A 25,423-nucleotide genomic window follows, 5' to 3' on the forward strand; every position below is an offset into this window, starting at 1 on the left:
TGAGCAAGTCGCTGTGTCGAGCGGTGCGAAGGTCGCATGAGCCGGCTCAGCGTCGGCCGTCCGTACACTGGGGGACAGAATACCGTAGTAAATATTTTCAACATGTTTATGGCTAACCACAGCTAAGCTAGGTAAACACAACACACAGTGAATGGTGGTGTTTGTGAGGATTCGTCAAGTTTGTCGCCATCTAGTGTTGATTACGGAAGGAAGCAGAGAAGATCGCCCAACACTGAATCAGCTGGAGGAAGTTCATGAATGACCTATGCTCCCCTAAGAGCAAAAGAAGTGTTTAAGTCAAGTTAAGTCAGTGTTGATTACGCAGAATTACACAGGTGCGTTAATTACCAGTAAATATCAAAGTGAATTGATAACAATATGATAGGGGGGAGCAGGTGGTGGTAGGGGGGTGTGGTGAACTACAAAACGAGCGCTCCGGTCCCAGTCTTACTACACTGTAACAAAGTACACCGTGATGACATCACACCGGTGTACTTTGCAATACAAACCACAAAATCAATCCTACAGTTCTAGGCAACACAGAAGGGGGGGGGGGACTTTTTTGTATTTCCACACAACTCCTCTAAGGTATATTAATGAAATAGTTCTATATTGAAAATGGGCAGTGATTTGAATAGGCATTATGTAGTATTTATCAGTACAATTCTCTACTATTGAAACACTACAGACAGAGGCCACTTTTCTATTCACAATGAGGGCCTGTCCCACCACTGGAATGTACCAGAGGATGCTGCCATCCCATGTGTACACACTTTAACACACCTTAGGTGGGGGCGGGCTATGTTAGGATGATGGACACAACAAAGGGGAGATTAATATAAATAGAGAGAGAGAGAGAGCGATCACATCAGGTCTTTGGACCAGAATGGATTCCTGCATGGTGTTGGCGTTGCTGGCCTGTTTGACTTTATGCTCAACGGCTCCAACAGTTACACCTGAAACAGATGCTCTGCCGGAGGATGAAGAAACACTTGCTAAGGTAATGAAGAATATGTTGTGCATTTACACTGTAGTTTTTCTGTATAGTGAAATAAACTAAGCTGAGTAAACCTGGTCAGAGTACCTGGTGGAAGTACTCAGATATTTTACTTAAAGGGGTACTGTCACCTAAAGGGGTACTGCCACTTTAAAAAGTAATCTTAAAATATGAGTTAATATTTTTATGATGTCATTGTGATTATAAGCCAATCAAATTAATTGACTGTAGTCACTGTACTTAGACAATTTACTGTACTGGTCAGCTGTTGTTGGGGGACGAGGGGCAGATTACACTGTGACATGAGCTTCAGACTGTTTCAGACTGTTTTCAGAGAGACCAGGTGACCTACTGTATCATACTATTATAATTTTGGGGCATGTCAGCAGGCCTTTAAGTAAAATAACAAATATAGCAATGTAAAAAATACAACATACTCAAGTAAAAGTACATAAATATTAGCAAAATGAAATAAAAAAACTTAGTAAAAGTACTGGTTTGGTCCCTCTGACCATTATTACCATATTAACTCTGATATATTAAACATACATAAATCATTAGATTATTTATACTGAAGTATTAGTGTGTAAGCATGCATGTTACTGTCACTGCTGAGCTGATAGAGGACAGGTAAAGACAGGTTGTGAGGTTTAGGGAGAGGAAAGAAGAAAAAACAAAGTTCTTCTGATACACAAATATTGGTGAATATTGGATCATTTGAACATTACATTGAAATTAATCCAAATTTAAATCATTAGCCTAGTTGTTGGAGCCGTTAAAAACGTAAAGAAATCTGACATTTTTATGTTATCCATTAAAGGGGTAGACCACCCATTTTCAATATTGAACTGTGTCATTAATATACCTTAGAGGAGTTGTGTGGAAATAGAAAAAAAGTCCCCCCCCCCCCCCCCCCCTTCTGTGTTGCCTAGAACTGGAGGATTGATTTTGGGGTTTGTATTGTAAAGTACAACTTGATGACATCACACATTGTACTTTACAATACAAACCCCAAAATCAATCCTCCAGTTCTAGGCAACACAGAAGGGGGGGAACTTTCTTTCTATTTCCACACAACTCCTCTAAGGTATATTAACCAGTAAGACTCCCTAATCGGGAGATAAGCGACCGTAGGTCTCGCTAGAAGAGGGCCATGTGAGAAATGAGGGGTGGGGTCTCCGCGTTGCCTTGGCGGACGAATAGGTACCGGCCCCGGCTCTCCCGGACGCTCCTAGGCCGAGTTAGGGCATTTTATGTGAGCTGCAGTGGAGGGGGTCCTCCACTGGGGGCGCCACCACTTTTGCATCCGTTCTGGAGTAGCAGGAGTGGGTGGTCCCCGGGAATTCCCCGTGAGCAGCCCCGTGGGGGTGGTCATTTGGTCATTTTTGCACATTTGGTATTTTTTTTACTTGAAAATGGGTGGTCTTCCCCTTTAAAGGTGATACACCATGCATTTAAAAAGTATTTATGTCATATTCTTTATGTCCCAAAAAACGTTTTTCAAAAGGTTTGAGGCTAAATTACCACTCCTGAATAGAGAGCCTCTCTCATTTTTGAATGGCTCTCAGAGCATTTCAGCTGCAGTACCACCTTTGGCCTGAACTGCGCCACCCCCCCCCCAAAAATCTTTTTGAAAAAAAAATCTTTTTTTGAAAAAAGATTTCTTTTTTTGAAAAAAGATTTTTTTTTGAAAAATGTTTTTTTTTTTTAGTTCTTTATTTTTTTTATGATGACGTCACAATCGGCAGATGACGTCACAATCGGCAGCAAATATGGACAGCCTGTTTTGAGAACCCGCGGGATACTTTTAACCTTCGCCTGCTCAAAACCAGAGAAAGACACAACGGTCAGAAATGGGACTTTGTGAGGATTGAAGGTGCTAGTGGGACCCCAAAAAAAGGTTTTAAAATAGGAAAAGTGAAATTTCATGGTGTATCACCTTTAAGTAAATTTTTAAATTTAAAAAGTGACAAACTGTCAAATAAAAGTAGTGGATTAGAAAGTACATTTCCCTCTGAAATGTGTTAAGTGGAATATTACATTAGCATGAGAAATGTACTTACAGTAGTTGTTTCCTACCATAAATTCTGGTGAGATCCATGTAATAAGCAACAGTCATTCTGTATGTCACATGTACAGTACAGTGCAGTGCAGTACAGTACAGTACAGTGCAGTACATGAGTAGGTGGAGATCAGGTAAAGGATAGACCTTTAAACCTTCGGAGAATTACAAAATACATTGCACAATTTAATACAAGGAAGGTGTTGCTGATAAATAACTGAATGATACATGGGTTGTGAAAACTATGTAATATGTATGTAATAGATAATGAGCAGGATCATGTATATTGACTAAATGTTTTCCATAATCCTCTTCCCTCCCTTTTTTCATCAGAACTACCTGTCTCATTTCTATGCTGATGTTGGGGATTCCAATTCTGCAAGGCGTAGAATTGCCAGGCCTTCATTCAATGACAGTCTAAAGTCCATGCAGAGCTTCTTTGGACTAGAGGTAATAATTGCTTCAAATAATGGTATGTATCATTCCAGCAGATGTTCATGTTCTCAAAAAGCTAGAATTATCTATGTAAGTGAACAAATGAGGCAATGTGAGATTCCATCAAAAGTAATTGTTCACAAAAAAGTGACAAAGGGTGGCAATTGAGATAATTGTTGCGTGACGTTTAAATAAATAAATAAATAAATAAAAGTGCCAGTGCTGGGTACTGGAACCTGAACACGTTGATTGACACAATTTGGGATGTGTTGTCAGGGAAATAACCCAGCAATGGGCATCATTAAACACAAGAATACCACTGACAACATTCTCATGTCAGCAAGCATTTGTCACTGGTTTCAAATGGATGGATGGATATTTCATGATGAAGTGAAACATTTTAATGACCAAACATAATGGGAAATCAGTTGCAAATGTCTGCGTGTTGTTTTCTAAACGTATCTGTCACTAATGACCACCAGGTAACTGGCATCTTGGATAATGAAACTGTGAAGGTGATGAAGGAACCCAGGTGTGGAATTCCTGACATCGGCCCGAGCCGATATGCACACTTCTATGGGACACCCAGATGGCATCACAGCCTCATTACCTACAGGTGCTAAACATTAAAGCAAAGGTGTAACACTTTCATTTCTTCTATCTGGAAGCTCCAAATCCAAAGCGACCCACAACAAGCAAAGCAATACAATAAGCAATAAGGAATACAACAATCAAAGTGATTAAGCAGAGTGACTTGTGCAAAATGAGGATATGCTTCTTATTTCGCCAACGACACATGGCCAATTACAGTCAACATCAAATTAAATATTAATATATGAAACAGCTTTGAACATAGAGTACGTATATACAATATAAAAGTGCTTGGTGAAATAAGCAACCTTTCAAAGACAAACATATATAGGCCTACTGTATGAGCAAATACAGACAGGTTTGACAAAATGAGCCAAAAAGCATTCATTGAGAACCAGTGTTTCAAAGTAGCCTGGTCCAGCCTGCTACGCTACGTTAGGTGGGTTTTGTTTTCTCACTTCGTGTCTCACAAACGCAGCGTGGGCTAGTTTCAAAGTATGACAAATTGACAATGTGTGACAGTGAGGTGATAGTGCAGTGAAGGCTGTCAATTAATTTGCTACACTATCATGGATGGATATGAATTTATGATACATAAACGTATGATGCATGTATGAGAATCATATGACCATAAAGTTATATTCTGTTAACTACTGTCTGGACAGTACAGGTCACTGCGACTGTGGTTACCCTGACTACGAGATCCTGTTTGGGTTATACTGTATGTCTAGTGGAGAAACTATTGTCTTCTTGTTATGATTTGGGAACCAATCATAGACTTCCACGGTTATACTGTTATTCTTTTATATACTGTATGTCTAACCTCCATTTTGGAAGAGAGAGAGAGAAATAAAGCTGCCACGATTGCAATGGTAGGCTCACTGTTTTTGTCCTCCTTGTCTTGACTCTCTTCAAATACAACAATGTATTGATATAGTCCTTTCTTGTTTGGTTATGGATTTATTCATCCATATTTATTTAATTTAACAATCATAATCCCAAATGAACAGGATCGTCAACTACAATCATCTTCTGCACCAGAGTCAGATTGATGCCACCATTGCTAAAGCATTCAAGGTCTACAGTGATGTTATCCCACTCGATTTCAAACAAATCTACAGTGGTGAGGCAGATATGACGATACTCTTCGGAAGTAGAGGTGAATATGAGAAAAGGTTTGAGAAATATCAACATTCAGAAAAGAATATTAACAGGAACAAATAACTCTTGTTGGCTAAACTAGTTTAATGTACAGTCAGTAACTATGCTGTATCTTTTATTGTTATAGCAATAACATTCATAATACTGTAGTATTGTTACTGTGGAGTCCTATAATGCATCATGGGGTCCCTTCATGATGCATTATGGGAATATGTTTTATGTTTTACAATATCTTTCCTAACATAAAACAGAGCATGGGGACTGGGACCCTTTTGATGGGCCTAATGGAGTACTGGCCCATGCCACCGCTCCTGGATGGGGAGAAGGAGGGGACACACACTTTGATAATGATGAATATTGGACTTTAACAGATAGAGGTAATCTTTTACACTATTAAAAAAAGGGAGGGGGGGGGGGGTAGAATATCTGTACAGGTAAATCAGTTTTCTCGAAAGGTTTTGATAGCAAAGCATGAGTTTGAAGAAATCCTTGAATTTTGATTGATTGATTGACTTGTTTAACAGTTATACAATACCGATAAAAGGATAATTGAAGCTGCTTAACGCATTAATATCTGAGATTATAATATGCATTGTTATTATGGTTATCAGGTATAAATCTGCTGTTAGTGGCAGCTCATGAGTTTGGCCATGCTCTGGGCCTGGATCACTCCAGGGACAGATCAGCTCTGATGTATCCCACGTACAAATATGTCCAAACCTACGGATTCAAGCTGCCAGACGACGACAGACGTGGGGTACAAGCTCTGTATGGTAATCAAAGCCTTTAGATCCGGTATGATAATTCATTCAGTGAGGACATTATATAGCCTATACCATCCATTGTTATTTAGTCTATGGATTTTGAATGTGTTCTGTATGTACTGGACAATGTTGGAGGTAGCTGGCATCAATCATACTGTAGAAAGGACGTACACATCAGGATGGTGAGAAAATAAGTGTCAGTAATGATCTGTACGGTTAGTGCTATCTTATTACAAGTGTCAGCTGACCCTGTCTGTCTGTGTAACATAATTAGAAACCAAACCACACAGCATATTGATTGAAATGTTTGCTTGCTTGCCTGACTGAGTATTTGCATTAAAGGTGTCCGTACAGTTCCACAACCACCTCCACCTGACCTTGGGCCCAACCCTCAAAATGATCGGTGCAGCAAGGACCTGGCGTTTGATGCTTCTACCTCTATGAGAGGAGACCTGCTGTTCTTCAAAAATGGGTACTGTATGTTTGAATATGAATAGATTAGAATATGCATTAAATAGCATGTTTTTCTTTAAATTGATCAAATGCAAAGTAACGTAAGTAACTCGAATGACTAATAGTCACAGGCTTATGAAAGACTGTAGCCATCCCAACCACAGACTGTTTCAGATGCTGCAACATTATTGACAAATGGCTTCATTGCCACAGAGTCACTGGCAGTAGGATGCTAATTAGCTCCTCCCATCGGAAAATCAGGTTTATGAATGAGCAGACCAGGAAAAAAGAACAACAAGACCAGAGGCAGCCTGTGTTTAAATGTACACTGGCAAAGAATTTGAATATCAAGACTGCACTCAAGTAACTGTACATACAGGTACATACAGTATAGTATACTGTATATACGTACGTACATAGATATTTATATACTGCACAGTGCACACATACACATCTGTATAACATTTGTAGAAACCGCTTGCACCTCAAGCACCTCAAAGTGTGCTAGATACACTCTCTTTCTGACTATTGCTGATATTCTTTATTATTTGTTATTGTTTATTTGTATTACTGCTGCTACAATGTTGAAGAACCAAAACCAAATAATTGTATCTACTCTTATGCCACGAGACAGAGTGACAATGTATGTATGGAAAGTACAGAACAAGTTTTAAATTAGCAGTTGTAGATGTGAAATTAACCTAATTCCAACATAAAATGTATGTATACATTATTTACAGCCAAACCGTCAGAGATGATTAAGTACTAATATCCTCCCTGCCTATGAGCTCCTGCTGGGCACAGCTGTGCAAGCTTGAGCTGCATGCCCAGAGCAGTGGAGCCCACACCAGAAGTTACACAACTTGGAGGGAATCAATCATACTGTACCTTTAATATGCCAATTTAGCACAATTCCTTACTATGGAAATCCACCTGCCGCTGCTGGCATGAATTCAGCATAAACTGCATACCAGTCCTGTAGCCCGATATAGAACCTCACCCGTCGCTGCATACTGTTGTGCTCCGAGACGAGGTCCTATAAAGATTTCCCCGTGGGGGGGTGGAACGCCTCCAACGTTTAGGTAGAAAACACCTTTCCCGAAATTGTATCCAGTTGTTTAAAGCCTGGAAGTTGCAGCTGGAATGGCAGCATTAGCGCCTCCTCTGGTCGAATGTAGCCCCAACCGTCGCTGCATACTGTCACAGTATGCAACATTCGACCAGAGGAGGCGCTAATGCTGCCATTCCGGCTGCAACTTCCAGGCTTGTAAACATTAGACCGGTTGACAAAACTAGCGATTTTAAGGGGTTGCTTCATGCCCTAGTTCATGTTTTATGGACCCTTGTTAGGTTATCACAGTCTGGGAGCTCGGAACTACCTTTACTTTGTGGATACAATTTTCGGGAAAGGTGTTTTCTACCTAAACGTTGGAGGCGTTCCACCCCCCCACGGGGAAATCTTTATAGGACCTCGTCTCGGAGCACAACAGTATGCAGCGACGGGTGAGGTTCTATATGGGGCTAACCAGTCCTGCAGATAAAATCAAATCATTCACTATTATTTAATGCTGAGTTATGTTTTAGTTAAATGAATGCTTTTTTTTTTTTTTTTTTTACCGATTAAGACTTCATGTAAACCCCCTTAATTTCCTCTTCCTCAATAGTTACTTTTGGACGAAGAGTACTTTGTTCCAAGGAATCCGGTTCACCAAAGTGAGCACACAGTGGCCTCAGATTTACTATGTCGACGCTGCCTTCGAAGTCCCAAATGAGGATCAGTTATATCTTATTGAAGGTACTATCACAAACACAAGTCCCGATCTCCACCCTACACACCTTAATTCACTACAGATCAGTTCGCCTAGGATTGAAGTACAGACCAAAGATACCCGTTTGGACATGAAAACCTTGGTAGCCTAATGGCTAGCTTTGGACAAGGATCAAGGAATGTGTGAGTTAATCCTTAGCACATAAATGATGTGGCGGAATGGTGGCATGCCGTCTCTTGTCGTCTGTTCAGTTAGGTGTATGTGCTAAATAGGTGCTAAAAGAAACAACAGTGCTCAAACTAAAACAACCGGACCGGAGTGGACAACTGATCGGAGTCCACAAGGGCTTCTGCACGTGTATATATCCATCGTGAAACTCCTTACTGTCAGGTTAAAAGAAATGGACACATGCTCGCCTGCACCCTTCCTAAGACCAATTGTCGGTTAGTAGTGACAATGGTCTCTACAGTACCAGGGGAAAGATATAGGGGAATAGAGAAAATACATAATAACAATAATAACTAGAAGCAGTGCTCTTCCGAGCACAGGTCTCCACCAGGTCAGGCATGTAATGCGTTTTACATAAGTCGGCCTCCTGATGGCGCTATAAAAGGCTGATGTAAAAAATGCAGGGAAAAGGTTTTACCTTGGCCTCTAAGGAGTACACATACAAAGTTTGACACTAATCGGTGGAGTTATAGGTGAAAACATGAATCGGCCTGTTATAGCGCCACCATGAGGCTGATTTGATTTTTCTTAAGTGGCATTTATTCCTCTGCCTATTGGGAATGTGCATGCACAATTTCACCAAAATCGCACACTGCGTTCAGGATTTCAGGCATTTTATTCAAAACTGACCAATCCTGCAAACTTTGAAAGCCAGTTTTAGCCAATCAGGATGGAATATGGAAAATCTGACACATCCATGTCGATCACATGACTGTAGAGATACTGTCTACTGATTTACGTGATTTTTGGAAAAAAATCTGTAGGAGTACTGGCAAAAGTTAGTTTTGCAAAAGTCGGCCTCCTGGTGGCGCTAGAACACGCCCATGTGAAATATTTGGGGCAGAGGTTCTGAATTGGTGTCGAGGGAGTGTGTGTGCACAGTTTGGCAGCGACCGGGCCAACGGCGCCGGAGATTAGCTGGTAACGGACAAACGGACGGACGGACGGACGCACGCACGGACGCACGCACGGACGCATGGACGGACGGACGGAGGGGAAAACATACTCTCCCTCAGCCTTCGGCTGGTGGAGACAATAATAAAGGTACAGTAACTGCCCTTGCATTTTCTACAGGTCGCAATTACTGGGGCATTAGGGCTTCGGCTAACACAATACTGCCAGGATATCCACAGCCTCTCACCAACCTTGGCCTCCCATCATATGTGAACAAGGTGGATGCAGCTGTTTATGTACCAACCACTGGGAAAACACTGTTTTTTGTGAATAGTCAGTATTGGAGGTGAGAGTTAATGTGCACACTTTTCATCATTAGTATCATCACAATTATCTTTTATTCTTCACTTCATGATGACACAAAAACAAATTGGCATGTGCAGTCAGTCTCCTCCTATTTTAAATACCGGTAATTGATGTGTAATATATTTTCCAGTTATGATGAGCACAGTAACCGAATGGACAATGGACACCCAAGATACATCACTTCCGACTTCCCTGGCGTCAGTTCTAAAGTGGATGCCGTTTTTCTGAATCGTGGTAAGAAATCCAAAAATAATTCACACCTGGCCTGGTGGCAATTATAATGGCACCTTTTAGGCCAGGGTATGGAAACCCAAGGGAGTAGATTTTAAGACGATAACTTGATTAATATATTTTCTTGGGGATGTTTATGACCCGAAAATTAGGGAAATAACAGTCGCCAAGTAATGGCACACGGACATTACCGTGATTGACTGCAAACAGATACAGTGTATAAGTGTAAAAATGATTAGCTAACTAATAGCTATTTGCCTAACTCTTCTCTCTGCGAGGGCTGTTTCCCTTCAGGGGATGATGTGTGTCTATTCTATTATACTGAGGCAAAATATGGGCCAAACAACGAATACAACTGTATAGTGAACAATTAAAAGTACGCTGTTCAAAGGTGACAGGGATGATCACATTTTTCGGCTACTGCATACTGTAGGACATTTTGGCATTCAAAGTCCTATATGACTCATGGATTGTAAAGATAGATAATAATAAATAACACAGAAACATAACATGCTGGGAGTTCTTGAAAAGGGGCTTGGTTAGTCAGGTACCATCTTTAGTTTAGATGAAAAGACAATAACAACCTCATAGTAAGAAACATGTTTTGTTAATTTGTTAACTGAATGCTTCCTTCCATAGATCTCCTATACTTCTGTAACGGCCCGAAGCAGAGTGAATACATCCTTAAAGACAAGACAGTGAAGCGTGGTCTTCTCAACTACTGGTGGCTCAACTGTTTTTAAGAAGTGGAAGACATGGCATGGCATTCTGTCTATCAAATCTGTCTGAAAATGTCATTAACCATGCCACCTTCTTGGCCAATGCTGGGCATAAGAACTTGAACTAAAAAAAAAATATATATATATATATATATATATATATATATATATATATATATATATATATATATATATATATACACATATCAGCATAATATTGTAGCATCCCAGTTGGTTAGAGGGGAAAGTGGGATTTCCCATAGAAGTGTATGTTATTGTCTCTCGTAATGGGAATTAGTTATTGAGATTGTGTTATGGAGATTTATGTTTCTATCTTATTATGTGGATTTCTTTATCCATTCATGTGAAATGTGTGTCTTAGTTATTACCAAAACACAAAGGGTGAAATGAAGCACACACCTACGTTGGTGAGGTGCTGACCGCGCAGGTGAATACTGGTAAGAAGAGTAATATTACACCATGATGGTTAAGGGTAAAGGTGGGAATCAGCCCTCTCCCTGTGAGTGAGGCATTGCTATTTGAGTTGGTTTTGGGTGGGTATGTTTGTGAGCGGTTATGCCAATAAAATTGTTATTCCTAAAAAGCTGTTGTCATGTCTGCTTCCTGAAGTGAACAGACAGACCACCAGTCATTATATTGGTGTCAGAATATAACATGGCTCGGCAAGGCTTACTGAAATGGGATGACCAAGCTGGAGGTTGCAGGTCCCTGCTGGGACAGGTTGTAAAGGATGCCCCTGTGGGGGAGGCCATCACGGGAAAAGGCATAAACTCATGCCACTGGAAGAGACATCTACCTCATAGACCTATCTGTAGAGCGACAGCATAGTGAGGAATCTGCTGTTTTGTACTTCTTAGCTGGGGAAAATCTGGTGAAGTTCGTGCACTTGGTGCAAAGTTTTTGATTTTTGGTATGGTGTTAGGTATGGGTATAAGGTTTTCAAAAACCATCGCAAACAAATTGGGCTCGCCCCCTAGTGGTCTGTTTGCAATTAATCAAATATTCGATACATCAATATATGGTTCAAACCCCAAATAATTGATGGAAGAGATTTTTAATGTTTAATGTTTTTTTTTAATGTGTAAAAATTCATAATAAATCTGCACTTGGTGAAGAGTTTTTGGTTTTTGGTATGGTGTTAGGTATGGGTACAAGGTTTTCAAAAACCATCGCAAACAAGTTGGGCTCGTCCCCTAGTGGTCTGTTTGCAATGAATACAATAGTAGATCTGTCTGTATATGGTTGAAACCCCAAATAATTGATAAAAGAGATTTTTCAATGGATTCTGTTACTATTGGGTATGATAAACAACATACTAAAAGTTTAGGAAAAAATAACTACCGGAAAGCCATCATTTTCAAGATGGCGTCCACGATGGCTGCCGGGAGCTAAAAATGCCTATTTAATGTGTAGAAATTCATATAAAATATGCAGATTTATTATGAATTTTTACACATTAAAACCCAGTTTATAGGCATTTTCAGCTCCCGGCAACCATCGTGGACGCCATCTTGAAAATGGTGCCTTTCCGGTAGTTATTTTTTCCCAATTTTTTAGTATGTTGTTTATCATACCCAATAGTAACAGAATCCATTGAAAAATCTATTTTATCAATTATTTGGGGTTTCAACCATATACTGATGTATCGAATATTTGATTCATTGCAAACAGACCACTAGGGGGCGAGCCCAACTTGTTTGCGATGGTTTTTGAAAACCTTATACCCATATCTAACACCATACCAAAAATCAAAAACTTTGCACCAAGTGCACGAAATTGATGATTTTTGACCAGATTTTCCCCAGCTATCTGCCCTTTACCAACAAACACCCAAATGGTTTATATCCAATCAGTACGCTGAATAGCATCAGAATTTGCACCCATCTCGGCATCAGAGCTGACATCTCCCTGGTCCTCAATTGAGTCATGCCTAATGACCACAAGGCACACTTCAGTCTTCTGAAATCATCACAGTGCTAACATCATGGATGACTGATATCATAGACTGGCCACATGATGTCCAAGATCCACATGGAACCATGCCGCAATAGACTTCTGTCTGGGTCTGAAATATTATTAAATATATCTATGTTGGTTCTATATAGTGAACTCTTCTGTGAAATTAAACAACACATTTCACATCTCACATGTCATAAAAGTCTGCATTCATCTTTCAGCGCAATGCATGATGGTATGTAGGGACATATTTCGGACACACTACAAACGATAAGCACATTGCTGCTACTATCATAAACTTCATACCTAACAGCATATGAAAGTCACTACATTAGATCTTCTTTAGTTCCAAAAATATATAGCCTATACCGTATGTAGATAGAGGTTGAAATGTAAAATACAATAGCATTCGAATACCAATAACATTGTGTCATAGCCTACCCTCTTCCACTTAATATTATGCCTAGTACTTTTGTACTTTATTTGAGGGTGTTTTGTTCAAGTGAAGCAGTAAAGTAATAACAACACAGTAATATTTCCCAGTCAAAACTTGCTGATGCTGAAGTCACCCCCTGTTCAGTGAGTTGAGGTTTCTTCCATTCTCCCAGATGCAGTACCAATATAATTATTTAACAACTAATTTGTCCCTGCTTGCTATTAACCACTTGAATGGCAGCTTGCCTATTCTGGGGGGAACATTCGCTAAAAATGTCAGCTCTACAAGCTCACAGCATGTCACGACGTGACACGCTGTGAGCTAGTAGAACGGCTATATTTTTGGTGAAGACATTTGGTCCAGTAAAGTACTCAGTAAACCCAAGTCTGGTTCTCATAGACCAGAGGGTGCGTTGTAACACAATGTAATTCTATGCGTATGGTTTGTGTTATTCAGTGTGTGCTGGTTATATGTACTGCTGGCTGTGCAGATAGGGACCAGCTACTGTACCTATTCAGTGGGATGAAAGCATACCACTTTGACTTTAAAGCAGTTGTGGAAAGTGTACTAAGTACTTTACTAAATAGGCCTACTGTACTTTAATACAATTTGAGGTACTTTTACTTTACTTGAATATTTCTACTTGTTGATACTTACTGACACCTTGTTAGCTTGTAGATCTGATATTGCTTTGCTACTGTAATTATATTATGATACCAATACTTTTGTTCTTTTACTACAATTTGAATCCAGAACTTTTTATTTTACTTAAGTATTTCAACTGAAGTAAAAAAAATCTGAGTACTTCTTCCACGACTGCTTTAAAAGAAACCCTTCCTGCAACTGCCGGGCTTGTCTGTCGATGCATTCAATGAATGGGATAACAGTATCTATTGATGACCTATTTCATCAATTATTTATTGCGTCTTTGGAACAGAACTTTGGAACAGGGAAGCTGAAAGAAGATTGCCAACAGTAGCATTGTGCAATAGCTCTTACTGACTGAATTATTACACCCATTTTTGAAACAAGTGTGTTCCTGTTCCTTCTGTTGTGAATAGTGTACAGTACATCCCTGAAAAAGATACCCTTGGGGTACAACAATGTTGTTATTTCTTGTGCAAGCATGTGATTGAGTTTTGATCATGGACATATGAAGACTTCAGATCAGAAAGGGGATTGTGTCTTTATGGGGCTTTGTGAGATTGGCAAGATACAGAACCATATGTGTCTTAATGAAATAGTTTACTGTATGTTGAGTTTTGCTGTGTGTCAATCAGCTTAATGGTCCCAAAAAGATGTACTGCATGACATGTGCAAAGTGCACAGCAAAACATGTCAACCAAACGATTTGGTCTTTGTCAGATGAGCTTGTTACAGTGACCCTGTGACCCATGGTCCCTTATCCTCCAGGGCTAGTTCAGAAGTGGGCTGCACAGCCAGGGGTTGTCACATCACGTGACCAGAGCCGTAATCTTTCAGCACCACTACCCTAAACATGTAGTGTTGTTATAGGGATTTGTTGTTAGTGGGAATAAACAGAAGCACTCAGGAGGAAGTGGACTAAGAAAGGGGAGGGGCCAAACTGAGTTCCTGTGTCAATACAAAAAAAGGAGGTGGTGCCCCCAGAGGCAAAAACACAGGAAAAATATTTTGTTAAAGAATGGGTTTCCCAGATTGCTATAGAGTAGTAGTGATGTACATCAGTACTAAATATTTTAAACACGCACAGGATAAAACATAGCACAACAAACACTGAAAGTTGTTTAAAAACATATGTGGCCGGGCAGAGATAAAATAAGGCACAGTAGAAATTACCAAGGAAAGTACTTTTTAAATGTAACTCTCATCTTATCACAGCCCCTCACAGGAGCCTCTTTTCACTTCACTTTTCCCTCCAGGACGAAGGCCTGTCCCAGCACTTCTTGGAATGTACCAGAGGATGCTGCCATCTCTGTCATGTCATTCAAATATGAACAACACCCACCTAAGGCAGGAGGCGGACTATGTAAGAACGATGGACACAACGAAGGGGAGATACAGTAGCCTATAAATAGAGAGAGACAGAAAGATCTGTTGTCAACATTACAACAGGTCTTTCGTACAGAATGGACTCCAGCATGGTGTTGGTGTTGGTGGCCTGTTTGACTCTATGCTCAACAGCTCCAACTGTTGCACCTGAAGCCGATGCTTTACCAGAGGATGACGATGCACTGGCTGAGGTAATGAAGAATATACAGTAGTGTTTTTTCTTTTCTTTTTTTGTACTTCTTTATTGGCATGTTAGCATATGAAAAATCACGTGCATACAAGAGTCAAAAGGATGAAGAACGCTTGCAGGCTTCTTTCCATTGTGATCCATTTATATGTATGTTTACCTGGTAGTAGTGAAATAGACTGAGCTGTGGAATCCTGGTCAGTGTTGGGCAATATTACTTAGGAGAGTAATCGTTACTTATTACTTATTACTCCTTGGAAAAAGTAATAATATTATATTACTTATTACTTGGAATTAAGAGTAATATGTAATATATTAAGTTATATTACTTTTTTTTCCCCCTGCAAAATCTGTTTAGCCAGCTCCTTTTAGAACTGAATCCAATTTATTGGAACAATAAGAGTCTCTGGGATGCGATTAAAGAAATTATAATTGCAGGCTTTGTAATTAATTCATCTCAATTAATCACATTTTAATCACACATCAATATTTGACCTGGGAACAGTTAGAAACTTTTTTTAATGGATTTTGGTATAGGCCTACAAGCGAATCAATTAATAATTAAGACATATAATATATAACCCAACAAAACATTGCTTATTTTTTATTACATTTAAAACTCTCAGCTCTGTTGAAGACGCCTGCCTATATTATCCTTAAATAATATGCTACATATTTTCTTTTCTGCCTAAAAAGTGTAGGCTATTTTAGACGTGAGGTGCAGGGGCTCTGGGTGTTCCCACTAAGGAAAGTAGGCTTTCAACTCCCTGAGGGTGCTGAGGCCTGCTTTGCACCCTCATTTTGGCCAGGGAGCACCCCCACCTCAGTAATTCCCGAAATTTACATTATAATACAGTAGATCAGCATTGGCTGGCCACAACTGGTTTGGCACACACTCCCATTGGTATGCAAATTTAGCCTTTTGTTTTCACCTGGCCGATTTGAGTTGGGTAGCCTTCACTTAAAGCATAGCACCCTCAGCCATTGTGGGCTGCCGCCGGGCCCTGACATGAGGCTTATTGAGCACAGACAGTGGAGGCTACGCTAACTGGCTAACAGCAGCAACTCAGTCCGCAGTGGTCCACGGTGGTCCCGCTGAGCTCCGCGGACGGCGCCCCCGCGACGGACCCCTCCGCGGCGGACCGGATATACGCTGTATATATGCTATCTCTGTGACTGTGACAGATCACCAAAAGAAGTCTGGGTTTCCGAGGCTAGTGACAGGCAACGCAGCAGCGCTGACACTGGTCCATGCACTGGTCATGACATAAGCAACGTCATAACTGTGCGCGCTGCGCAAATGACTGATCTACAAGCTACATCGCATCTCTGTAGATGTATGTTGATGTCTTGTAGATCTGTTCTTTTTCTGCAATCGGCTAAAATGGCTAGTAACGGAGTAGCGAGGCTTTTTTTTTGCGGAGTAAAGCGTTATATATTACCATTTTTTTTTAGAGTAATACCTTACACTACTCGTTACTGGAAAAAGTAATAATATTACAGTAATATATTATTAGTAATTCGTTACTGCCCAACACTGATCCTGGTAGAGTCATAATGATAAAATAAGCCATATAATAGATACATGTCTATTATACACATGTCCTATGAAGGAGAAATGTACTGTACATGACAAGGTGGAGAAACATTAAGGATGGACTTTTAGGCCTTCATAGAATTACAAAAAGGATTACAGAAGGACGGTGCTGCTGATAAACAACTTGGTGAAAACTTAGTAAATGTAACATTTCAAAAAGTAATTTTAAAGTAGAATTGGTCATTAAATGTTATGGTCAGATCAAGAGAAGTATCATGTAGGCAAAATGTCAACCACATTTTACATAATCTTGTTCCCTCTCTTTTCTTTTATCAGAACTACCTGTCTGATTTCTATACTGATGTTGGGATTTCCAAGTCTAGAGGGCGCAACATTGTCAGGACCTCATTCAATGACAGTCTAAAGTCCATGCAGAACTTCTTTGGCCTGGAGGTAATAATTGCTACAAATAATGGTTTGTACTTCTCTGCAGCACGTGCATGCTTGTGTGTGTGTGTGTGTGTGTGTGTGTGTGTGTGTGTGTGTGTGTGTGTGTGTGTGTGTGTGTGTGTGTGTGTGTGTGTCCGTCTGTGAGCAGCTAATCTCCAGCCCCGCTGACTTGATTGCAGCAAAACAGTTTTTACCTATAACTGGACCGATCTGCATGAAACTTTGCATGTGCACTCCCTAGAGGCCAAGGAAAAATCTCACATTCGCTTTTCACATACAGCACCACCAGGAGGCCATAAATAACCTACCTGACCTGGAGGAGACCTGTGCTCCGAGGAGCACTTTTTCTAGTTTCCCCTTTTTTCTGTGTTCATATTTTTTGTTATAATGATTTCTTTTGTTTACATTGTGAAAACAATTAAACATTTGATTAATAATAATATATTGGATATCTGATCATATAGTAGTTTAACATTTGAATGACAACAAATAATACGTGTGGTTTTCTAACCTTAACTGCCTCTAATGCACACCAGGTAACAGGAACCTTGGATACTGCAACTCTGGAGGTGATGAAGGCACCCAGGTGTGGAGTTTCTGACATCAGCCGATATGCACACTTCTATGGGAGACCTAAATGGCAGAGCAGCGTTATTACCTACAGGTGCTGAAAATAAAACACTGCATCATGCTTATACTGTGAATGGTAACGTCATGTGATTACAATGAAAACGTATACATTTAAATAAAAAATATAAATGTATTTTATTCTTTTGCATCAAACTTGTGCTTAGATAGACTTGTATTTCACATATAGTTAAATATACTATAACCGACGAACATACATAAGATATGTGCATTGTGCAAATATCTCCGCGGCGGACCGGATATACGCTGTATATATGCTATCTCTGTGACTGTGACAGATCACCAAAAGAAGTCTGGGTTTCCGAGGCTAGTGACAGGCAACGCAGCAGCGCTGACACTGGTCCATGCACTGGTCATGACATAAGCAACGTCATAACTGTGCGCGCTGCGCAAATGACTGATCTACAAGCTACATCGCATCTCTGTAGATGTATGTTGATGTCTTGTAGATCTGTTCTTTTTCTGCAATCGGCTAAAATGGCTAGTAACTGTGAATGGTAACGTCATGTGATTACAATGAAAACGTATACATTTAAATAAAAAATATAAATGTATTTTATTCTTTTGCATCAAACTTGTGCTTAGATAGACTTGTATTTCACATATAGTTAAATATACTATAACCGACGAACATACATAAGATATGTGCATTGTGCAAATACATGGAGCCAAGAAGCATTCCTTGAAAATATTTGCAGCTTTTCAACATACAGTATGTCAGAAAATGCTGTGTGATTTTGAGATGTTAGTGCTGTCCTTCAAATTAACAGGATCACACAGTACAGTCGTCATCTGAGCCAGAGTGAGGTGGATGCCACCATTGCTAAAGCATTCAAGCTCTACAGCGATGTGATCCCACTCGATTTCAAACAAATCACCAGCGGTACTGCATTTATCATGATACTCTTCGGACGTAGAGGTGAATATGAGAAATGGTTTGATAATCCACATAAAAAACAAGCCTTAACATTTTGTTAGCTATAACAATAGTATACATTTTTATACAAATATGTTATTGTATTGCTATACAAACAAACAAACAAAAAAAACAAACACACACACACACACACACACACACACACACACACACACACACACACACACACACACACACACACACACACACACACACACACACACACACACACACACACACACACACACACACACACACACACACACACACACACACACACACACACACACACACACACACACACACAAATAGTAATACTTAAGATGGTATTACTCAAGTCCCTCCATGATGCATTATTGGAATTAACAAATGATTACAAATGGAGATGCACATCCAAATCTAAGTGCTGGACAAATGTAGCGAATTTATAATAGATTCCAGATGAAGATCAAAACGCAATACTTTATTTACCTTTTTATCCTGAAATAATTACCAGAATAATTTTTAGTTACTGTACAAGTACTGTATTCTCTTCAAGTATGCCCATTCATTTATAGGGGGAAAAAACTAAGTAATCTTTCTTTTGTAAATCAGATCATGGGGACTTCTACCCTTTTGACGGCCCAAGTGGAGTCTTGGCACATGCAAACGCTCCTGGACGGGGACTAGGAGGGGACACTCACTTTGATGATGATGAAAGATGGACTTTAACCCAGAGAGGTAATACTTTCAAACCACAATTTACACAAAGAAACAATATTAACTTCTACAGTAGGTATATATATATTCTCAAATGGTTTTAAAAGCAAAGAATATGTTTGTGAACATGACATTCTAAACAAGACTGGTGCGATTCCCGCCAGAACTTATTGGCTCTTTGGTCCCACGACACAAAGGGTTACGAAGCTTAGCCAATTCACATTTGACACGTGAAACCCTGCACGAACATCCTGCAAAGCCCTGCACGAACGTCACGCGAACCTGACATCTCACGGAGCTCTGCCTATCACTCAAGCAGTCTGTTAGACCTACCGGAGAAGCATAGAACCGAAGCCTCCTCTTAGATTCCATAAGACCCTGCCAATTTCCACTTGGCACTTTCCATCAAGGGGTCACCTGACACTCTGCACGCCAAATCTAGGACCATTTGGTCTATCGCTCCACGAGTTATGCCCTGGACAAAGATTCTGTACACAGACATTTTCTTGTGGACATACTTGGTGGCTTACAGTATGATGATGATTATGATAATGGCAATGATGATGATGATGATGATGATGATGATGATTTTTGGTTTGGAGAACCGCTGATCCGGGCACTGCACATGGCTTCATCAGTCAGTCATCTATTGCTGTACGTATGTACAGACTCCATAGGACTCCATTTTGGGGCAAGGTTTCAGCCTGATTTGAGAACCATTGACTTCCAGTATGAAATAAAACTTAAATATTTCAAAAGATGGTGGTGCGGGTTAAGTTCCCAATAGGCTACTGTGGAGTATGGAGTTTCAAATCCTACACTGTGCATCTGGCTTAGCCAGGAGCTTCAACGAACTCAGTTGTCCATGTTCATGGGTGGGGATAGCCAATATTAATATTATTATTATCATTTTTATTATCAGGTGTAAATCTGCTGTTGGTGGCGGCTCATGAGTTTGGCCATGCTCTGGGCCTGGATCACTCCAGGAGGAGAGACGCTCTGATGTATCCCAACTACCAATTCGTCAACACTGATGGATACAAGCTGCCAGACGATGACAGACGTGGGGTACAAGCTCTGTATGGTAATCAAAGCCTTTAGATCCTGTATGATGATTCATTCAGGGACTACAGTTGGCATTTGTAGACAATATGAATTCTCTTGATTAAAAGATGTACAAGCACACGTCACTTATTACAAGTAGTACATTCACTGCCTGTGCAACTGCAAAATCCACCATACAGCAAACTCTGTAATGACTGGAATGTTTTGTTGCTCGACTAACTGACTTAAAGGAAGCCGTACCCCTGACCCAACGCCCGAACCCACACCACCTCCGACACCATCTCCAGAACCGGAGCCTGAAGAACCAACTGAGCCAGACCCTGGCCGCAACCCTCGAGATGAGCAGTGCAGCAGGGACCTGGTGTTTGATGCTGCCACCTCTGTCAGGGGAGATCTGTTGTTCTTCAAAAATGGGTACTGTGCGTTTGAATCTGTTTCTTTGTACATGCAGAGCAGTCAATCTTGTAGACAACAATACAAATCTAACCAATCACTATTTGTGATTTTTGTTTTTATGTGATATGACATAATTTAATAATGTCTTTCTTTAATGTAAGATTTTTTCTCCTTTTTCATAAATATATTTCTTGGAATTTTTCTGCCTTTATTTATAGTTTGATAGTGGAGATAGAAAGGAAACAGGATAGAGAAAGAGAAATGCAGTAAAGATCGTCGGGAACGGGACTCGAACCGGGAATGTCAGGCTGCTTAGGTGCCTGGACAGCTGGACCACAGCCTAGGCAACAAGATTATTATTTTTTAATTTAACAACTTTGTTTAAATCCCTGACGCTTGTGTTCTTCTTCCATAGTTACTATTGGAAAAAGAGTAATGCAGGCCAAAGAATCCGTCTCAACAAAGTGAGCACAAGATGGCCACAGATTAATTTAGTTGATGCTGCCTATGAAGTCCCAGACAAGGATGTGTTCTATCTTCTTGAAGGTACTAATCAAGAGAAGAAGGATTAAAGTCCTGAAAACATGTCAGTGTTTAGCTGATTATAAATCAGCCTGGAAATGTCAAAGCTACAATATGGACTCTTTAAGTTGTTATATCAGTATACTTAACTGACAATGCTTTTTCTGCAGGTCGTCAGTACTGGGGTATTAAGTCTTATACAAACACAAAACTGTCTGGATATCCAAAGCCGCTCACCAACCTTGGCCTCCCCGCAAATGTGAAGAAGGTGGATGCAGCTGTTTTTGTAAGAACCACTGGGAAAACACTATTTTTTGTGGATAATCAATATTGGAGGTAAGAGTTGTGCACACCTTTGTTCATCATTATCATCACATTTATCTTTTAATCGTCACTTAATCAAGACACTATAGAATAAAATTGCTCACCTGGTCATGTGCAGTCAGTCAGTCAATTAAGAGAGACTTTGAAGTCAGTCTCTCTTTAATTCATTAGTTCCTCACATTTTAAATGTCATTTATGCAGACAACTGATGTGTAATGATGTATTTTTCAGTTATGATGAGCGCAGAAACCAAATGGAAAATGGATACCCAAGATACATCTCCTGGGATTTCCCTGGCATCAGTTGTAGAGTGGATGCAGCCTTTGAGAATTTTGGTAAGAGATCCAAACACTCGATATTCCAGGCCCATGGTGGCCATTACAGCATGGGCACTTTTGGGGCAGTGGTGATGGAGATGACCATGCATCCAAGAGAGTACTTTAGCAAAACATTGTTGTCCATATAACACTAGGGGTGTCTTCTAAAAATCGACGAATCGACGCGTCGTTTTAAGCCCCGGGAATCGACGCCAATTGTTTGAGTCGAAGCGAAAATATATATTTTTTTATATCACCAGTTAGCCTACTACTGCCAGTACTGCGGTGCACTGCTGGACTGGTGTGGTGTCATGTAGCCTACTTCCAATGAGAAGTAGCAATTGGCGAACAGTTATTTATTGTCTCGCACCAGCGTCGGGTTGAAAGTGAGACGGAACGGCCAGAACGGTTCAGACCGCCGCTTCATTAAAACATTCAGAGCCGGGACAGTGTTCCGTTAAGAGGAGGAAGCACGCTGTCAAAATCCCATATTAAATAACCTGCCACAGCACAAACGCGCGTCCACGAAGTAGTAAACAATCTTCTAAAGTCAAATTAACATACACAAGTGTAGGCTACAAGTTACATTTTCTAATTAAAGTGCTTCTGAATTGTTCCAGTGTTGTAATCCATGATGAATGATTGTGTTTCGCTGTGTTTGCGTCCATGACATGTCCACACTGCTGGCTCAAGCGGGAGCTGTGCCTCCACCTGTTTATGATCCTTTTCTGAAATGAATCCGTTCTCGACACTGACTCATTACTCTGTCAGTGCTCTGTGTCCCGCGACTGCGGACTGGATCCCATCGTTCATTTAAAAGAGCTGTTCAAGAGAGCGGAATCGTTCGCGAATGTCTCATCTACACTGCACGCTGCCGAGAGACGGGGCAGGGTTGAAACAGCGGAGATGTTTTATTTGTTTTAACGGTGTGTTATAACTCTATGGTTGTACACTGCTATGCAGATAACATTTGTGCTCGCGCACCGATATCACCGAAAACACTGTGTATTCAATTCATCTCTTAATGTATTATTCTATTATGTTGACGTGGTTTAAAGCAACACTTTTTTTTTTTTTTTTTACACAAAGTAGACTATAAAACGATTCGTCGACGCGTCGGGTTAACCCCCGCGACTCGAGTCGACTTCATGAATCCTGTGTCGAAGACAGCCCTATATAACACAGACACATACAGTTAGGAGTTAAAAATGGTATTGGCCAGTCAAATTATGTAATATTATGTACCTTCTTTCCATAGGGTACCTATACCTCTCTGACGGCCCAAGGCAGACTGAATACAACTATGCATACAAGAGCGTGAATCGTGTTCTCCTCAACTACGGTTGGCTCAACTGTTATTAAGAACTGGAAGACACATAGCATTCTTTCTATCAGATCTGTATAAAATGCCTGTGAAAGGAATGCATGCATTACAAGAATCAACAATTCTCACAGCAAGAACCGAGATCTTGAAACTGATACTGTAGCTTAACTTGATTATTGCTTGGAACACAGCTTATGATAACTTTGAACAAAAGGGCACTACAAGTCAAATGTAGAATTAAATCTATACCTCCTTTAGCATTATGTATAAGTGGACTGAATTGTTTTCAAAGATTTTCAAGAAATGGGCCCACAGTTTGAATTGTGCAGGGCCCAGAAATGTGTGAAGGGGCTGCCCCTGCAGTTGGGCAGCACAGGCCTCGAGTATCATGGACACACCAATGTTAATGGTAGATTAATGACTAGTGTGATATAAACCTAATTGGTGGTGGTCATCAAAGGTTTATACATTTAGTAGTTGGGCCACGTACTTCTTCACTCGCATCTCTGATTTGTTTGAATTGAAATTGACCTCATGTCTTGTCAAACATGTAGACCTACTGTATAAGATCCAATCCTGTAAATATACATTTTCAATATAAGTTACAGTGAGGTCATTCAGTCATACTTGTTACAAGAGCTTGTCTGTACAGTACGTACAAATCAGCTAGACATATACAGTATCCACTCCATATACTGGTATTTTGCTGACAATATGCCATTGCCTCAATAGATGGTATTTCTGAGGTAATGCATTCACAAAAAAGATTAAATAACATAATTGTTATTGACAGATGATATTTAGGGGAGTGTTTACCTTGGCCAAATGGCAACATGATTGTGGAACATAATCTCTTCTTTTGAATATTGTGTCTAGCCTTTTTTTTTACCTTAATTTCCTATTTCTGTTTTGTGAAAGTAGCACAACAGTAGTAGAATGCATTACTTGCCGTGTGTGTGTGTGTGTGTGTGTGTGTGTGTGTGTGTGTGTGTGTGTGTGTGTGTGTGTGTGTGTGTGTGTGTGTGTGTGTGTGTGTGTGTGTGTGTGTGTGTGTGTGTGTGTGTGTGCGCGCGTGTGTGTGAGCCAATCAACCTATGGAACCTAACATGCTCACACTTTGTGGAATGTGCTAAAATCACACTTCACACCCACATGTCTCAGAAATCCAGAAGTGGGTCTATGGATGTTTCCTTCTGCTGCTGTGTAATATTAAAAGTGGTACATACTTGTTTGTGGGTGCTAGTGACTTGTTCTTTTGCTATATTTGTGTAATTTTGGTTGACACCCATGTTAGTCTGAAGACATTTTAGTTGCTCATACCAGTTTCCTTTTTCATTGCTAAATATAGACTATTGACCCTTGACCTAGCCTAGCCTTTGTTTTGAAGGAGAGTGGGGCAGAGCACAACTGTGGTTCGGCCAGCCTGCCCGCCAGAGATAACTTCACTGTACACCTTTTTTCCTCAGAGACTCTGCCGATTGGGTTGGGTTCGATAAGAGATACATAACATAATGATTGGGAAATAGGTGCAGTAATATCTTAATCAGTTGTTTTGGGTGGAGGTGGAGGTATTTGCAACATAGACTATATCAGCAACGCAAATTACTACCAGGACTAATATTATAGTCTAGATATTAATCCTATGTCTGTCTATGCTGGTAAAAAGTGTGCCAATGTCAGTGACCGTTCACTTTAACTACTTAAGCCCTAAAATACTTAATGTGCCAGGCCCCCTCCTTTTTCCCCTCTACACAAAATCTCTTCGCCAAAAATAGCCGATCTACAAGCTCACAAATGGATCGTGTTGAGAGACACGCCGAGCTTGTAGACCACCTATTGTCGCCGAATGTTCAGCCCCAAAATAAGGACGCTAGGGTTTTAAGCGGTCAAAAACCCTGACCATGGCAGGGCCCCAGCTGGCATC

General features: G+C 40.3%; 2 protein-coding genes across 2 annotated transcripts; both read left to right on the plus strand.

The window, feature by feature from the left end:
• Nucleotides 1-886: 886 nt before the first annotated feature.
• LOC308289962 (collagenase 3-like) lies at nucleotides 887-10,694 on the plus strand (the record flags this gene model as incomplete). The annotated part of the gene is made up of 11 exons (XM_080731742.1): nucleotides 887-1,000; nucleotides 3,393-3,509; nucleotides 3,977-4,110; nucleotides 5,096-5,208; nucleotides 5,498-5,623; nucleotides 5,858-6,019; nucleotides 6,365-6,482; nucleotides 8,128-8,258; nucleotides 9,535-9,700; nucleotides 9,851-9,954; nucleotides 10,591-10,694. The coding sequence occupies 11 exons, from the start codon at nucleotides 887-889 to the stop codon at nucleotides 10,692-10,694; spliced, it is 1,389 nt and encodes a 462-aa protein (XP_080587868.1).
• A 4,482-nt stretch (nucleotides 10,695-15,176) lies between these two features.
• On the plus strand, nucleotides 15,177-23,537 carry LOC308289588 (collagenase 3-like; the record flags this gene model as incomplete). Its single annotated transcript, XM_080731321.1, has 11 exons — nucleotides 15,177-15,305; nucleotides 17,175-17,291; nucleotides 17,825-17,952; nucleotides 18,707-18,855; nucleotides 19,447-19,572; nucleotides 20,474-20,635; nucleotides 20,847-21,030; nucleotides 21,428-21,558; nucleotides 21,705-21,870; nucleotides 22,090-22,193; nucleotides 23,434-23,537. The coding sequence occupies exons 1-11, from the start codon at nucleotides 15,192-15,194 to the stop codon at nucleotides 23,535-23,537; spliced, it is 1,485 nt and encodes a 494-aa protein (XP_080587447.1). The 5' UTR covers nucleotides 15,177-15,191.
• Between the last annotated feature and the right edge of the window lie 1,886 nt (nucleotides 23,538-25,423).

The sequence above is a fragment of the Nannobrachium achirus genome (genome assembly GCF_963921795.1).
Source record: "Nannobrachium achirus genome assembly, chromosome: 8".
Classification (NCBI taxonomy): Eukaryota; Metazoa; Chordata; class Actinopteri; order Myctophiformes; family Myctophidae; genus Nannobrachium; species Nannobrachium achirus.